Below are 18,595 nucleotides of genomic sequence, written 5' to 3'. Positions count from 1 at the left end.
AAAGCGAAGGAAACAAAACAAAGTTGAGCATTTAGCACTTTTGGATAAATGACTTTTATTCCTGATCAAATAAGCTTCAGTACATTGCTATATAAAATGTCAAATTGTTAATATACTGTATATCAGTATACACTGGATACAGGATACTGGATACAGGATAACCACTGCTCATCTACCATCACAATGAACACCGGTGTACCACAAGGCTGTGTGATGAGCCCTTTCCTCTACTCCCTCTTCACCCACGACTGCAGACCTGCTGATGGTTCCAACACCATCATTAAGTTTGCAGATGACACCACGGTGATTGGTCTCATCAGTGACAACGATGAGGCCGCCTACAGGGAGGAGGTGGATCGTCTGGCTGAGTGGTGCGACACAAACAACCTGCTGCTTAACACCGAGAAGACCAAGGAGCTCATCGTGGACTACAGGAGGAATGCTGACCCACATCCACCCATCCACATTAAGGGGACGGCTGTGGAGCGTGTGAGCAGCTTCAAGTTCCTGGGAGTCCACATCTCCGAGGATCTCACCTGGACGACCAACTGCTCCAAGCTGGTCAAGAAGGCTCACCAGCGCCTCTTCTTCTTGAGGACTCTGAGGAAGAACCACCTGTCCTCAGACATCCTGGTGAACTTCTATCGTTGCACCATCGAGAGCATCCTGACCAACTGTATAACAGTCTGGTACGGGAACTGCTCTGCCTCGGACCGGAAGGCGTTGCAGAGGGTCGTGAAAACTGCCCAGCGCATCGCCGGAGCGCCACTTCCTGCCATAAAAGATATCTACAGGAAGCGGTGTCTGAAAAGGGCTGGGAAAATCATCAAAGACCCCAGTCACCCATCACATGGACTCTTCACCCTCCCGCCCTCTGGGAGGCGCCACAGGAGCCTCCGGACTAAGACCACCAGGTACCGGAACAGCTTCTTCCCCACAGCTGTCAGACTCCTGAACTCTGCCTCCTGACATCTGACCCACGTTAACACATGGACTGAACATACACACACCCACAATGGACAACTGTACCCTCAAACACACAATAATAACATGGACTGAACCACCACTCACAACCACTAGCACTTTATATAGCCTCTGTAGAAACTATCTACACCCTCACTTATCTTAACTGCACTACTGTATAGCTCTGTGTAAATAATCATTCTGTACATTCAATAATCTTTAATCCTACAACTGTTTACAACTTGCATAGTTCCCATTTCTGTATAGCTGTATATCTCAGATTTCTGTAAAGTTATTTATTTCATATTCTGTATAGTTTTTCATATTTATATCCTGTTCATAGCCTGCACATAGCTTGTACTCACTACAGCCTGTACATACTTAGTTATAGAATATTCACAACATACTTCATACCGTGTACATTATAACATACCATAATAGACCCATTTCTGTAATATACTCACATATCTATATTATTGCTAATATATATTGTAATATATCTATATCACTAAAGCACTTCTGGATGGATGCAAACTGCATTTCGTTGCCCTGTACCTGTGCATGTGCAATGACAATAAAGTTGAATTCTATTCTATTCTATTCTATATTGTTAGTGTGACATATCACACATATATTTTTGTCTTATCAGTTGTTGGATTTCATTAGTGAACTGCAGTGCAAAGCATTTAACAGTGATGATTTTAAAATCCCATTGCAGAACATTTTGTTATTGTGTCAAAGATTCCTAAAAACCTGACTGCCTTTTCTTTCTAGATGTTGGAATTGGATTGCAGGCATTTGAAATTGCCTCTTCTGACGCTGGAAAATCTTGGAAAAATCATCACCCCCTATGTGAAAGATGTTTCAGAGGAGTAAGTCACACATTTAAAGCCATCAAGCGTACAAGCAGCAAAAATGATCACTAATACACACATATACTCTGGTTAAATGTTTGTTTTCTCAACTATTTATCTTTTTTTCATCTTTTAGTCAGTGGGCGTCCTTAGCCGATGGTGACCCTGGATCAAAAGCTGTCATTCTGTTGTCCAACATGTGCCATGCGATTATAGAAGAAATTAGCGCCTTGGTCCTGGAGGTTGTAGAACCTCAGGTTCTTGCCAAGGGGCACAATCATGCATGTGGAGATAAGGTAAGTTTGCAAGATGGGTGCAGCTGCTGCAGAGTAACAGAAAATAATATTCAAGCCAGCTTCAGAAACACCCTTCATCACTGTTTTGGTGAAGCCCTGTCCACGGCACAAGGTAAGTCCCACAACTCGGATATATTAGTAAAGCTGTTTCAGCAGAAATTACTAAAAGAGTCAACACGTCGCTGGCTCGTATCACAGGGCCAGCTCCTACCCCACAAACCCATGACTCAGTGACAGGTATGAGCATTATACAAATGGTGTATAATGTGACTGAGAGTTTTAAATGCATCTTGAATGTCAGCAGAAAAATCACAGACAAGGCATCTGACAGCATGACATGCTCAGACTCTAACTGTAAGCAGACCTGCTGTCTAGATGTGGAGGAGGAGGAAGATGCAGAAATCCCACAAATAAGTGACTGTTCCTTAGAGAATTCATTGTGCACGGATAATCTGAGTCCTCCTCCAACTCCAGAGCTCCCTAAGTATTCAGAAACATTTGTCCCTTCAGCATTGATTTTAGCCTACCAGGAGAATTCTTCACCAAGTCTGGATGCTGTTAATTTCACAATTATTCTGTTTGTTGTTAATTAAAAAAGTAAATAATAATCTAACAGTTATAGCAGTATTGTGCAAAAGTCTTGAACTACCCCATTTTTTAATAGCAACATAAACACACATACATAGTTACAATGCTATTATGATACATTGTGAGACACCATTGTGATCTGACATTCCATCCTATACTATGACATTGTCTTTGGTGCTCAGCTGAACTGTCAATAGTACACGATTGAGGAATTTATATAAAAATATTTGCATATAACTCATAAATGTTGGCACTCACAGTGGCCTAGGCATTGTTTAGTTAAAGTTTCATCTAGATTGGGTCACTTGTCTTGGAGGAAATAGGGAACATACAAACATATAAGGCTAAAATATGTTTTGAGACTACAGACAGAATTTTTGGGTCGAGAATTGCTTTAAAAGCTTTTTTAATAGTAAAAGACGACATGGTTTAGTCAAACAGTTTTGTAAGGATTATAACTAAACACTAGATGGAGACAAACACAAACTGAACTTCATGCCAGACACTGGTTTTATTAAAGTAAATAAAATTTAATACCGCAAAACTTCACATTTATTTGTTAACTAAAACACGGTTTAATTAGTGTCTAAACGACCTTAAAGTTTTGCAATGAGTTTTGGAAAAGAAGACAGCAAGATGAACATTATGAACAATATTTATGCTAATAAGATATAATGTACTTTATGTAACTGCCACTGAAGGATGTCAGAGAGGAATACCTCAGGATCTTCCAAACTCCAGGGACGCGTGCCAAAGCTCTGATGAAGATGATGGTATGACAGAGTTCAGACAGCAGTTCTGATAATAAGAATGTCTAATACACCTCTTCCTGCAGACAATGTTCCCTCTCACTTTTCATGTGTCTGAGCAAACACACAAACTCCCTGAGCGGTTGATGGACCTGATGGGCCTGGGTCAGGGCTCATGCATTGTTCTTGGGTTTAATGAATATTATAATTTCTATCTGACTATGTGGATTGTTTATTGTTGTTGTTGGTGTGATCTGCTCCTGGTCCCTTGTTTCCCTGTCTCTGTGTTTGGGTGTGTGTGTTGCGGTGTGTGAGTTTTGCTGCCATACCAGGCCTGGAGAGTCTTCAGCCTTTGAGCCAGACACACCTGGTGCAATCAGCCACCTGTTGCCGATCGTCAAGGAAACACTACTCAAGAGAGGATCGGAGAGGCAGCCAGCGCGGGATTGTTAAACTAGGAACATAGTCAGTGCTCCTGCTCACAGTTACTGTGGTCGCTGAACTTCTCCTGTTGGAATGGTTAAAGTGTTTTTGTCGGCCGGTGGATGGGACGGTACTCACTGTGGACTCTCTCGTTTCCAGGTGGATTGTGGAAACGTTCTGACTTGTATTATGAGTATGAGCCAGTGTGTGAAGCTCCTGCTGTGGTCTGGGAGAGAGTCCTGTAACTCTTTATATACTCTATTTTGCAGAAAAAGACATGATTATTTGCATTTCTACTACTCATAAACTAGTGACAGTGTTATACTCCCTGAGTACTGCTGTCTTCCCAATCTGCCTCAAGGCCACCATCATCACTCCTGTGCCAAAGAAGTCCTCTGTGTCCTGCCTTGGTGACTACTGTCCTGTTGCACTCACACCCATCATGATGAAGTGCTTCGAGAAGCTCGTCATGAGGCTCATTAAGACCCTGCTGCCACTCCACTGACTATCGCCCCAACCGGTCAACAGAGGATGCCATTACCACCGACCTACATCTGGCCTCACCCACCTGGACAATAAAGACACATATGTACAAATGCTGTTCATAGATTTCAGTTTAGCGTTCAACACGATCATTTCTCAGCACCTGATTGGAAAACTGAGCCTGCTGGTCCTGCACGCCGCCCTCTGCAACTGGATCCTGGACTTTCTGACGGAGAGACCTCAGACAGTCTGGATCAGTAACAGTATCTCCAACACCACAACACAGAGCACTGGAGCCCTTCAGGGCTATGTGCTCAGCCCACTACTGTTCACTCTGCTGACTCACGACTGTGCAGCAATGCACAGTTTGAACCACATCATCAAGTCTGCTGATGACATGACTGTGCTGTGTCTCATCAGCAAGAAAGACGAGTCAGCATACAGAGAGGAGGTGCAACAGCTAATGGACTGGTGTAGAGTCAACAACCTGTCTCTGAATGTGGACAGAACAAAAGAGATGATTGTTGACTTCAGGAGAGCACAGAGATATCACTGTCCACTTAACATCGTTGGATCCTCTGTGGAGCTCATTGAGAGCGCCAAATTCCTTGGTGTTCACAGAACACCAAAGCAGAGAACCTGTCCTGGTCCCCCAAAACCAGCTCAATAGCTACGAAAGCCCAATAGCGCCTCTACTTCCTGCAAAAGCTGAGAAAAGCCCATCTCCCATTAACCCCTTCTCACCTCTCATCCCTCTATCACTGACACCCGCTCCATCCACAAAGCCACCATTGTGGAGGACCGCACACAACCTCACACACACTCTTCATCCTGCTGGCTTCTGGCAAAAGGTACCAGAGCATTCAGGCCCTCGATGCCAAACTGTGAAACAGTTCCTTCCCCCAAACTGTCAGACACAGGAACACTCAGGTTCTGGACTGACACAAACACACATACCTTCATTCATGTCACTGGCTCAAAAACGTATCTGCATGAACACACACACACACACACACACACACACACACACACACACACACACACACACACACACATCCCATTACTTCAAGTACTTTTTGCACAACCCGTTGTTGCACTTTTCTGCTGCACTGTTGTGTGTCTCTATCGTTCAATGTTTGAACACTTGCACTTCATGTAGTTCTGTGTGGACTGTCTATTATATGTAGCACCATTGTCTTGGAGGAACGCTGTCTTGTTTCACTGTGTACTGTACCACTGTACATGGCTGAAATGACTACATAGCCACTTGATTTGACTTGACTTAATTTTATCTTCATTAACTAATGTGTTAAACAACTAATTGAGTTCTTCTTCTTCCACCTGCTCCCTTTAGAGGTGACCTCAATCTCACCCCATCCCTTGCATCCTCCTCTGTCCCATCAACTTTCTGCATGTCCTCCTTCATAACATCCATGAATCTTCTCTGTCTTCCTCTTTTATTATTTCCTAGCAGTTCCATATTTAACATATGTCCAAATGATCTGAAATGTACCTCTCGTACTTTTTTTTCAAACCGCTCAACCTGAGCTGTCCCTCAGATGTATTCATTTCTATTCACCTGAGTTGGCTCAGGTGAATAGAAATGACTTTGGTGCTGGGCTGGTGAAAAGTGACTTTTTGGAAAATAACTGTAATGTATTCACAACATTATTTTGCAGTGTCGCTGAGACAGTGCCTGATCTTACGTCTTTGTGTTAGTATTACACAATGCTGTTAGTACTACACACGTAAAGCAGCTGTAAGAGACCAGCACCAGACCACCACCAAACAACTTTTCTTTGTAGGGTAAACTTCTCAGGATGAGGCCAGAAAGTGTAGACAACTAAGTAAAAGTAATTAAACTCAAAAACTCTAAAATTTAAGCTATATAAGCCACTTAAAATACGTATGGACACTGTTTGCACTCACAAATTAACATGATCTAACTCATAACAGAAACACCAGTAATCTGGACAGATAAGGTGGTAGCCCCCTTTTTGGCACATAAGTTCCTCCTTTTTGTCCTCTCTTTCTTTACATCCTCCTAATAATCATTCATACTTATATATATATTGACCTCTATGGCAGAGTGAGAGCCACATAGGCAGTTAGAGTAAACCAGGCCCTTTACCTGTCACCTGCATATGTTTTCTATGTCAGTGAATGATCAAACATTCACATTTCTTGTGCCCCTCTACCCCCCACACAAACACTTTTGAAAATTCTTTAATCACCCCGATCTACGTAAACTTTAAATTAAGAATCAAGTCAGGATAATAATAAAAACTCATGTCAACTGAATTATTATTTTATTGCAGAGAACATGAACTACAGTGCACACACAGCCCATAAGGGGCATTTACAGCTTATGCAACCAGCGCAGCGTCATCCGTCAGATTAACACAGCTCGTTTCACCTGCTGTACCGTAAAACTCCCAATATTTAGAGCTAAAATGTAAAACGTAAAAGCAGAGAAGCATTTATTATTATTATTTTTTATTTAATGTTTTCAGAATTTCAATGATAATACTGACTGTCCTCTGCTGTGTGTCCTTCACTTGAACAGAAGAGGTCGGGCACGCTGCGGGTTTTATGAAAGAGGTGGAAAAAAACTGAGCTTAGAAAACGGGGAGGAGCGACGGTACCACAGGCATGACAGCGAGGGAGGGAGACCGTCTCCTGTGTCCAAACACCATCTACTTATAGGAGTGATTTAACAGCGAGCTATAAGGAATATTTAGTTTGTTGATCTTGGGATGCTCGTCGCTGTGAGGCTCTGAGAAGGACTCGCCAAAGGGTTTGATAAATATTCCGGCTTAATGGCCAGCTAGCATAACAAAGCTAACTGCTGTTAGCCGCTGGAGCCGGAGAAGTGTAGAGCCGAAGAGGGAAATGGCATGAGTTCCGTCGGATAGCCCTCACAGAAGAAACGACCACTGACAAGAATCAACCTGTTAACAACATTTCTTTACCTTTCTAAATCACAGGTAAGATCCGTTAATTTGATGTGTGTCAAGATAATATAATATCGACTTATAAAGTTAGGCTAGTCTCAGCGAGCGCTGTTTGTGTGGCAGCTAGCAAGCCGTCGTTTCAAATGCTGTTAACCACTATGAGTCAGTACCAAAATCCCCATCTTTTTTTTCTTTAAAAAATATTTGTTTAATATTTTTTAACAGTGTTGAAAATTGAGGACAAAAAAGTCAGTTTTGGATTAGTTAAAACTGTGACGTTACAAATAGTTCCTTTAAGCAGAAGACCAAAACAAGCTAGAACAAAAAACAAAAACGAGTAAACCGTGAGAAGAGGCTGCTTAAAATCAGTGGGAAGCGATCAGTAAAGATGGTTGGGTACTAAACTTAACGGGCATATCGGTCACTGAAGTCTCCTAATTAGCACGTTCTGAAGTAATTGTCTTGTTTGTGTCTTTGAAGTTGCCAACAGATCCTGAAGCATGACGGTAATTATGTACTGCAGTAGCAATCGTCAAGACATGTGGTATTTAGCAAAGGGATACTGTAGCAGTATGTATCCTGTGTGACCTAGACTGGTTATTATTAGTCTGTCCGCCCTGATCCCTTTATTAAGTAGTACAGGGACGTTGGCTCACACCCCTCCTTGCAGACATATACCCATCAAAGCATAGCAGGAGTTATAGACATGTAGCAACACGCTGAGCAAAAACACATGAAATCCAAGGACTGATCTGTACTTTTTTTTTTTTTATATATTTAAATTGACTCTCATGCTGTTCTCTCTGTGTTAGTGCTCTAAGTCAGGAGTGTCACACCCAGTTTGTGGGTCTCAAATGGGCCTGACAAATAACACAACAGAACTCCTGGGTCAGATTCAAACTTTAAAAAAAAAACAAAAACAAACTGCAACTATAAGCCCATGTGAAAGACCTCTTACCCTACTCCTCAGAAAAACAAATGCCAGATATCATTAGTTAGTACTTGTTAAATCCTTTTTTTAAAAAATTTTTAAAGCAATTTTTTTAGACAGTGGGAGAAATCTCAGGTTTTCCTCATGTCACAGCTGTAAGTTACAGTTCAAAGAAGTGGAAATACCCTGGGCTGCATATGCACCACTGCTCTAGTTGTTTACCTTACCTTGCTGTTTTGTATTTAAATGGACAGGATTTTTTTTTTCCTGTATTAAAACTGAACTGGACTAAAATATATTTTTATCCATCTTGGTGATTTTCCTTTGGAACCCCAAAGCTTCTCTGTTGTGTACAAACATTTTTGATGGGTAGGGAAAACCCTGTTAGAGTGCTGTCATGTGCAGCTTTGACCCAAGCTTCTGCAGCTGATGTTAGCATAGTTATACTCCTGTAGTTTGCAGTGATAAGCCATTGCAGCAGCACTGCTTATGTGATAAAGTAGTAAGAAATGCTGCATCCATTGATCAGCGAGGTCCTTGGTCAGGAGAGTTCCCTTCAGATAAGGAAACACACACACACAGCAGCACCTGGCTTCACTCGGCATCACGCCATCAGTCAGCCAAAACACAGCTCATCCTAATTGCACATCAAGCCTCTCGCTGAAGGACCAGATGCAGCTATAATGCTGTAATTTTAGCACTTAGCAAGTGGTTATTCTAAAGAATGACTCAGATACAGCCCCGCTTCTTAGATTTCTTCCCCAAATGTCTGTAATCACTGCTGATTGATTTTGATCTTATGTTCTTCTGTTCAGATCGTTGGCATAATTCCAATCATGGTGCAGAAATACCAGTCACCTGTGCGGGTGTACAAGCATCCCTTTGAGCTGGTGATGGCGGTAAGTGTTTTTATCTTTACTCGCTCTACCACCTGTCCACATGTATTTTGTATGCAATAGATGCAGTTATGCAATGTACACAGGTGGTTGCTTCAAAGGTTTGGAGTTAGTCACTGAATTATGCACCTTGCATGTGAGTAGCTCAGAGATTGAAAATGCATGCAGTCTGTTTTGTGTTACGGTCTTTAAGAAGCCAATGATTAACTGCAACGATAAACTGTAGCGTAGCTAGAAGAGAACATCCTCAATAGCCTGTTTAGAAGGTTTGTAGACCTCTCCGCAAGGTTTTTACAGACGTAGACTTGGTCGTTTCAAAGTAATCCTGTGAAGAGACAGATAAAAGGCACTAAATGATGCCTCCCACTCAGCTTTAGATTTGGTAGATAATTAGGAGGTCAAACCCATGCAAGGAACACTCACACTCATGGGCCATGCAGCCCCCCGAAACAGCTGACTGCCTCATATGGCTTGTCATCTTGTGGTTTAAGATCTGTTCATTTGTTCAGTAAGATGTAGAACCACTGTGCACACTTGTTGGTAGCTGAATGTACAACAAGACTGTGTTTTTATGGCAAACTGAAAGTCCCACCAGTCTTTGTGCCGGTAGTCTGCTTGCAGCATAAAAAATTCACTGCCCTGCTTTGCTTTTAGTGTGTTTTTTGTACACTGTCAGCCACGAGTGCCTGTGTCAAGTGCACAGAATGGATTTACTTGTTCCTCTCTTCTTTTTGCGCTTTTCTAAATGGGTGTCTTAGAAGTGTTCCTAGTGCCATTTGTGTTCTCCATCCCTCAAATTTGGACTTGTTCTGTTACCCTTTTTTGGCATTTAGCCTGTCTCACATATTCACTAATCTCTCCTTGCTGGAGAGCTGCAGGGGCAGGAGATGGTTGATGTAAGAGTTTGTTCACAGGAAAACAGAACTGACTAAACCCCTATGGTGTAATGTCTTTTACTGCTGTGGTGTAATGACAACTCTGGGTCTGTAACATGAATCAGATTCACTTGTCATAGCAATGGTCTGTCATTTAAGTGAGACCTGTTTTGCTTTTACACGGAGAAAAGAATGAGGCAAACTGCTCTGTAAAAACAAGCCCAATGGATGCTTTGCTCAGCAGTGCTTTGACCTCAGCTGCTGCTTGTCAGTAATGTGGTATCAGTACACGTTTGCAGGCACTCGCTCTGATTATACAACCACCAGTTTTAGACAAACAGCTCTACTGTGCTGATAACGTCAGCAATATGTACTTTTTTCTTAATTATCTATTTAAATTCCTGCATGAAGTTGGTTTGTAGTTTCACCTCCCTTCAGCACTGTGTTGTGCTGCAGGTGCAGTTTTCTTTAAATGGAAATCAGCTTTCGACACGGACAAGAACCAGGATGCAGGAACACTAAATCTCCTTGGCACAGGCTGGACTGAGCAGCAGGCAAAGAGATGGCTATAAATAGATGGCCCGTACCCACACCTGGTTGTACACACGCAGCCAAAGAGGGGAAACGGTAATAATAGTGAAACTGACTTGTATGTAATTTGTAAGCCCCAGATAATCCACCCCGTGTGCTTTTTGAAGATGGGACAAAACTAATGGAGTAACCCCTTGATGTTTTTAAACTAGGCCAGCAACAGACGGCGGACCTCTTTAGCTTTTAATTTTGTATTGTGTGACATTATGACTCATGCACAATACGGTGTTGTTAATTTGAATTATTGCTGGGGTAAAATGGACATTGCAGTCAGTTTGAAGCTGAGTTTGCATTTGGAGTCTCTTCCCCTCCCTGTGACTTTTCTCTGCAGTGAGTGTTTTTGCAGACACTGCAGAGCAGACTTAATGGTGCGTCACAACCCTTGGTGGCTCTTTTTTTTTTTTCTTTCTCAACCCAGTGAAACCTCTCCTCTCACTTCCGCTATAGTAGTAGGTCTGTCACCACAGCAGTACAGTTATGCAGCAATAAGAACATCCTGGGCTTGTGGGAAGCCAACATGAACACCGATGTCTACTTCTGATGCACTGTACCAACACAGACCAGGTTCTTTGTGTGAGGACCGCTTTCATTTTTGGTTTACATCCGTGGTGTCAAACAAAGTGTGGGAGCCAGTCTAACAGATTTTTATTTGCTTGCATACAGTTGTATTTTTTGCAGCGTGGAAAAACTGGGACATATTTAACTTGAGATATGTCAGACTGCTCATCAGGTTTGTAAAGATAAAGAAATGTTAGGGTTATCTGTGTGTACCTAAACATATTTACAGAAAGAGAATCAGTTTAGAGGGCTTTTTATTGGGTATTATGCAATGGATGTAGTGTGTGGCCCACTCAAAATCAAATTGGGATTTCTGTGGCACGCAGATTACAATGAGTTTTACACCCATGCTTTACATGGAATTATGCAGGGTATGTCCAAATAACTAACATCTGTTCATTTCCCTGTATTGACCGTGCTATTCGTTCTTATGGTTCCTTTTGCCAGAGGCTTCTGAAAAATTTGCCAGTAATGGCTTATTCTTCTGGTCTGGTAGGGGATTTGACACTTAGCTTTGAGGAATTTGGTGCTTTCTGTCCACTTGAGTCTGTTGTTTGGGTACTGTTAGTGCTTTGAAAACCCTTTTACTGAGCTAAAAACTAAGGCTCCATGTTCTCCTCTGAAAGCCACACGCTGCATTCTTTTTGTCAAGATGAAATACCGCCTCTCTTCTCTTAACCCTGAGAAGCCACTCGGCTCACTGACAGGTGCTATCAGAGAGTTTCCAAGATCTATCTAACACTGCTGTGGCTTCATTGTGCTGTTGCATAAATCAGGCTCGAGTCACAGATGCCCTTTAGCTGTGTTTGTTCTGCAGCATTTACTGCGCCTTCTTCTGAACATGGATTCTCAGTATTCCCAGTGTTGGTGACTTGTGTTGCAGTGTCTCTGTTATTGCACGTATCAGCTCCTGCAGCTCCTTTGGAGCTGGAATGCAATGCAGTTGACCTTAAATGTGCAGTCATGCCCAACTCTGCTTGTTGTTGTTCAAATCTGACTTTAAATCAGTCATTTGAAAGTAACTGTTAAGGGAATATTGTGCATCGTAGAGTGGTGTTATACCTGTTTTGATTTGTTTTGTTGGCGCTGTGAAGCACATTGCAGTGTAATTGCCAAAGATTATCCAAATAAACTTGTCAGAACTACACATGGCAAGTAACAAAAGCTTCAGCTTTATTCTCCTCCCTGATTTTTAAGAAATTGTGAGTCACCGGTGAGAAATGTTCAGTATGCATCCTAATAAAACATAATTAACTTCTTTTTTAGGTAACTCAATCAAAAAACCTCTTGTCCGTTGGAAAGCACAGCTCAGTTGGTGGCTTTGTATCAGCAATTGCCTACTGGGTTTGTTTGAGCTGTCTAAAAGTACACAAACATTGATGTGCATTAGTATTGACCTTGATAACCTTCTTATCTCTCCACAAAGTTGGTCTGTTTTTCTATTACTGAAGTAAGGAAATATATCAGCATTTTTTTATTTTTTTATTTTTTTTTAATTTCCCTTGACCACAGCAATCCCTTGTTTCTCTGTCCACATCTCAATAACAGGAAATATAGTTGTTGCTGCTGTTATCGCGCCAGTCCAGTCTCAGAGCCTCCAGTTTATCCTCAGGGAGTCACAGTGGAATGTCAAAAACGCAACGCAATACACCCCTTGCTGCTGTTTTATGCCTGCGGGGAGGGTTGTTTCTAGAACACATCCACAGATGAAGAATGACTTCAACAGCCACAGGAGAAATAAAAATCTGGCTGACCCTGGAGTAGTTATTATCCACTAAGTCCGTGCTGTTATAGTTGAGCTTAAAGGACAATAACTATTCCTGAAGTCCCTCAGCTCCCAGATTAATACTCATGCTACAGAGGGAGAGAGGGTATTAAACGAATGAAAGCCCTTCGTTAGCCTGACCTGCTCCATGGAAACACATGTGTCTGTGGCTAATCCACAAAGACAAAGTGCTTTGGTCCTGTTCTCCAATCCCAGCAGAGTTTCTGTGGAGAAAAAACAGGATGTTCCATGTTGGTACAATACCTACTGGAATTACAGGCAGCAACGACGGGGGAAACGTGCTTCTTAGTGACTTAACTCTCCTTATTAGTTAGAGCACCAAAAAGATACAGTGTACTTTAGATAATTAATGTTTTCACGGTGAGCTTCAGAATGAAATTGGATTGTTTTAAAGATGATCAGAATATGAACAAGACATTTTACAATTGTCAAAATGTGGCATAAATGCATTACAGAAAGTTTTGTAAACAGATCATACAAAGGACGAGAGGTAGCAGGGTAAACTAAACTTGCGGGTCTTAAAGGATGCCACAAGAAGAAAGGGGGGAAGAGACTGAAGAGAAAAATGAGGGGCCCGGATGGTGTTAACTACTTACTAAACTGAACTTGACCTACAAATACAGTCACCTAGGGCTACAGCAGCGTGACGGCCGATTCTCTGAATTTCAGTTTTTGTTTTTTTGCTCGTCTCTCTCTGTGGGACGAACACTGTTAGAGTCGAAGGTTGAGGTTGGAGAGTGAAAGCATGTATCGCACACTTACTTCACTGGTACACACAACACAAAGGTACACCGGAACCTGGTGTTTGTTGTGTGAAGCTGGTACCTAATGCTCCTTAATGAGGCCCTTCGTGTATGCCCGAAAGTGCTGTTTATCTATCTCTTTGGTGTTAGTTATATACGGGTTAGAGCCAGCAGTGTGACACACATGACATTTAAACAGAAACCTACTTATGAAATGAGTACCCCCTCTCACGTGCTGAGCGGTGCGATCTAAGGACCGTAGACTGTGATGACCTGGATGACTGAGAACCTTCACACACACGAGTGGTGCGATGTTATTTATTTTTTAATACACACTTGGGGATTTTGCATATAGTGGCTCATAATTAACTCAAGCCTATACATACATTTTGTTTATCAAATGGGCAAAAGCGTCAAGTAAATGCACAGAATTGCTGTGCACCCAAAGAAAAACCAGAGTAGCTCTGTGCAAGTCGAATACTTGCTTCCCTTTTGGTGTCCCATATTTTTGCTTTCCTCCTTCTCACCGTCTCTCCTTTTACTGTTTTTTTTATTTTATTTTTATTTTTTTTATTTTTTTTAGGGCCTTTCTCAAAAACTGGTTCACGAAACCTTTGCCAACAGGGCACATGAGATGAGCTTTCAAATTCGATGTAGGAAATAGTTCAGTCAGTCTCTTCTTCCGTTATGCAAATTGGAAATAAAAACGTTTTATTCAAGGATGTCCACTGATGGTTGCATAACACCACCAAACCCACATGTTTGAGATAACAGTGCTGCAGAGTGTGAACAAAGCAGGCGTTGTTAATGAAATGTTATAGCTTTTAATTCCCTGCAAACAGGTGATTTATCCTTTGAGCATCTTGTGCTTCCTCTCACAGTCTGGATGTAGGTCATTCCTAACACGTTTTTCCAGACTTGCCAACACACTGTTTAGTGAGTGTTTGCTCATCCTAAACTTGGCTCATCCTACTGTCCCCCTTCTCTCTGACTAGCCTGGCTCGTTGCAGGGCAGCTCTGCCAGGGTGGTGTCCTATCCTACCATGCTCTGACCCATTTACGATCAGTTGTGGTTAAAGGATTTTTCACCCCACTTCTTTTTTGCAGAAGCATCCTGATCTTTAGTCTATTGTTTTAATCCCTGTTTGAGCCATAGGATTGACTGTGGCTTCTATCACTTAATGGTCTCACATGTAAAGGAATCTACTTGTATAACAAAAGCCCTTCTTTTATGTCATAGTTGAACAGAGGAATTGGGTCATTTTATTAATTCACCCGTTTTCTTTCTTTCTTTTTTCTCACATGACATATTTCTGTTGAAAACGAGAGCACAGTTAATTCATTCATGCCGGCAATTTAGACAGTATCTCAAGGGAGATGCATCAGAACAGAATTTAGCCTGCACTAGTGAAATGTTTGATTATTGAGGTATTTAAAAATGCTTTATCATTAGCTTTTCTCAGCATTGCGCTTCTGATTCAGTATTTCATCCACTCCTACAGTGTGTAATTCAGTTACTCGACTAGATGATGTTTGCCAGAAACAGTGAAGAGTTATGGCCTGCGTTGGGCAGAGGCTCTTATCGTCCGGTGTGCTGCTTCAAACGACATTAATCGAGGACCATCAGGCACCACCATGTGACCGTGTGAGCCAATGAGAAAACTCTGCCGCTGATTTCATTCACTGATCATCAAGACACTCATTCACCCTCTTTCCTGCTGCAAGGTCGAGATGCTGCCCCTGTAGCTTCCCTCCCCCACCCTGCTCTCCTTTGCCAGATGAACGCGCTCAGTCATACTCTTATACAATGACCCTTTTGCCTGTTTAAAATGCAGTCATCCTGCAGTATGGCAAGAAATTGTGACTCAGATTTGTGTGGCAGAGATGTGACATTAGGAGTATTTGTACAGTATATTATAACATTTTTATTATGTTTGTGTTCACTGCCATATTTCCTCATAATTTTAGGGACTGGGTAAAGCTCCTTCTCACTTGCAAATTACATAATTTTAATGTTTAGTAGTCCCGCCCCCAGTGAAATTACAGACAAATAGCCCAAGAAGTCTTGCTGTGAATGCCTTTTAGCTTTCTTAACACGCACTGCAGTTATTTCAGCCATGTCTAAAATAAATCAGTGATGTTTTTTCAGCATTTACAGAAATTGCCTAATAAAATGTTAATTTGCATCTTTCACCCATGATAGGAGAATGAGCAATGGCAGCAATAAATATAATGTGCCAGCACTTCTTTCTTTTACTGTAAAGTGGGATGTTAATAAAGCTTCAGTTTCCCGTAACCCAGTTTTAATGATTTCTCATAAGCCTTTATGCAGTGCTTTCTACTTCAAATAGTTGGCACAGGTAGAGGCAGATTTCGTCATCTTTTCACTCTTCATTTCAGAGTCAGCTGCTTGTAAATTGGTGTGTGTGTGTGTGTGTGTGTGTGTGCTTGTGTTGGGGGAGGAATGACCTCTAAAAATAATGTGTGCTTCATATTATAATAGGGGTATCTTTGGCTCAGGAGGTAGAGCAGGCCATCCACTAATCAGTAGTTGGTCTGCCAAATATCATTGGGCCAAGATGCTAATCCCAGGATGCTCTCTGATGCATCCATAGGAGTGTTAAAGCACTTAAGCATAGAAAAAGGGCCTCTTTTACAAGTTGTGTTAAGCACTTTGAGTTCTCAGGTAGAGCAGAAAAGTGCTATATAAGAAGCACTCCATTTACCATTTACTTGTAATGCAGGGCCAGTCAATTTTAATAGAATTTTTAATTTAATTTCTCATCAAATAAAAGTTGATGTATCAAATTTGGCTAACAGTAATCTTCCTATATCTGTCTACCCGTCCAACAATTTGCAACAATTGCTGCTCCTCCAATTAAATGATGCTCATTGAATTTAATCAGACTTGAACACACTGATCACCTAATGCGTCTTCACCCAAACTGCTTAAGGTCAATGTCTTTAGTTAATTGCAATCTGAAGAAATGGGTGTAGGAAATAATTTCTTTTTTTGGTCAGGGTAACTGTTATTGTTTTTACATAAGTTATAGTCTACTCGTAACATTCAGTGTAGACCAAACACGGAATACATTGTTGTGAAATGTATTATCATTTCATAAAAAAGTCTTAGTAAGGGGTTTTTATAATTTGACACATAATTGTTTCAGCACTTTTTGTATCTCTGAGTTGACAGTGTTGAATCTTACTTGACAGATTTGTGTCTCAGTAATTCTTACACAAGCAAAATATGCCTATAGCTGAGCTTTTCTTATTTTTTTACAGTGATGAGTTTTTGATTACAGACAGATGGCCATCTGCTGGTTCCTCTTCCCTCGTGCACGCATTTAACAAGCCATGCATGCACACCCTGGCAATACAGTTTAGCATATTATTTAGGCCGGCAAAAATTTAGGAGCTTTATGTAAGGTCTGTGTACTTGGCAGATTTCCCCTCCTCCCTCCGAGTTGGTAGTTCCAGGCGGTTCTGCCATTACAATGCACACAGTGAGATCACTGCAAGGAGAGAAGTGGGTGGTATGGCATGCACGGACCAAAGGCTCTGCTGTGTTTTCAGTCAACAGCTTGTTCTTGCTCCTGCCCCTCATGAGACTATACCTAGGCTCAGACTTTTAACCTGGCAATAAAATAAGGTAAACAAAATCTTCATCAGCATCGGAGACTGAACTCATGGAGGAGGTTAGGAAACTGCAGGATAAGTTTCCAAGAATGCTTTCACTTACTTGACCTCTTACAAACTATTCAAATGCTCGATCTGTACATATGCATTCAAAGGGTAACGTGAGTCATATTTAAACCAGTCTCACTGAAAGCTCTGTTTCACCAAACTGGTTTGGGCCTTTAAAAAAAAAAAAAAAGTTTTACTAAATAATAATTAAAAAAATAAACTTTTTTGTTTTATTTTTTCTGTGCTTTTTCATGCATGTATTTTCCTTAATTTAGGGTTCAAGTATATTGCTTTGTTTATTTAAATGTCTGATTTCCTTGGGCTGTGCTATGGAAATAGCTGATGTCACAGTTTTAAATAAAGCTTTAAAATTTGCTTCTCTTTAGGCTGTCATAGTTTTTGGCTGAATCCGCACTTGTACTTAGCATATTTTAAATCAAACTATGCCAATACTTGAATGTCATTGATATACACTGGACATATCTTCTGTACATCTAAGCTATTACTCACATGCACAGAATTGCTGTCTTGTGATCAAGAAAGAGGCACCTGTTGAGTTATAAGACCCCATCAAGTAGCAAACATGGCTGTTATTGTTTTCGTTAGTCTCAATTTATACCAGTCCAGACTAAAACCTAAATGCCTGTGGTTTTAAAGTAAGAGTCAAAAATGCTTCGACAAACCCTGTTACTGCATACATCAAATTTTGAAAGTGATGCCTTTCAGCAAATTTACATGTTAGATAAAATGGTATAAAATCTCTAAGGTGAAAGTGAAATTTACTCTAAATTCCAATCATAACTAATCATAATCTTCTTTCTCTTTCTTTCTTTCTTGCTTTCTGAGCTTCCTGTACTTTGATGTTTCTAAATAAACTGAAAGATTTAAAAGCAATCACATTGCAGACATGAAAGAGATTCTCACCTTGGTTTTACTACAAAAAAAAAATAAGCTTCTGTTAGCTATTATCTCTAATCTGTGCATCCCTAATGCACACTCTGATTTATTGGATGTAAAGTATTTATCAGAGAAAATGATTTTTAAATATATTTTACATTGACATTTTTTTTCCAGCATCCCCTGTGGCTGAGTTTGCAAGAAGAAACCCACAATTTTCAGGCTGCCTCTTTCGTAACTTTCCTCTTTGGTAATGACCCAGTTTTAGCTTAAGCTTTGCTCTCTGAAGTAAAATCAGGATTTCTTTTTTCCCCTGTTTCC

The 18,595-nt window shown here is 41.1% G+C and overlaps 1 protein-coding gene across 5 annotated transcripts in view; it reads left to right on the top strand.

The window, feature by feature from the left end:
* The first annotated feature begins 7,004 nt into the window (after nt 1–7,004).
* Nucleotides 7,005–18,595, top strand: part of LOC113023616 (SEC14-like protein 1) — a 33,402-nt gene continuing 21,811 nt past the window's right edge. The window contains exons 1-3 of one of the 5 annotated variants that reach the window (XM_026169807.2): nt 7,223–7,343; nt 7,791–7,816; nt 9,057–9,140. In XM_026169807.2, coding sequence (XP_026025592.1) covers nt 7,811–7,816; nt 9,057–9,140 — 90 coding nt within the window. In that variant the 5' untranslated portion in view covers nt 7,223–7,343; nt 7,791–7,810. Of the gene's footprint in view, nt 7,344–7,790; nt 7,817–9,056; nt 9,141–18,595 lie in introns of all 5 variants that reach the window. The other 4 variants (XM_026169808.2, XM_026169809.2, XM_026169811.2 and 1 more) reach the window with 4 other exon arrangements.

This window comes from Astatotilapia calliptera, chromosome 6 (assembly GCF_964374335.1).
Source record: "Astatotilapia calliptera chromosome 6, fAstCal68.1, whole genome shotgun sequence".
In the NCBI taxonomy this organism is placed as follows: domain Eukaryota; kingdom Metazoa; phylum Chordata; class Actinopteri; order Cichliformes; family Cichlidae; genus Astatotilapia; species Astatotilapia calliptera.
This window is presented reverse-complemented; position numbering and strand designations above follow the sequence as displayed.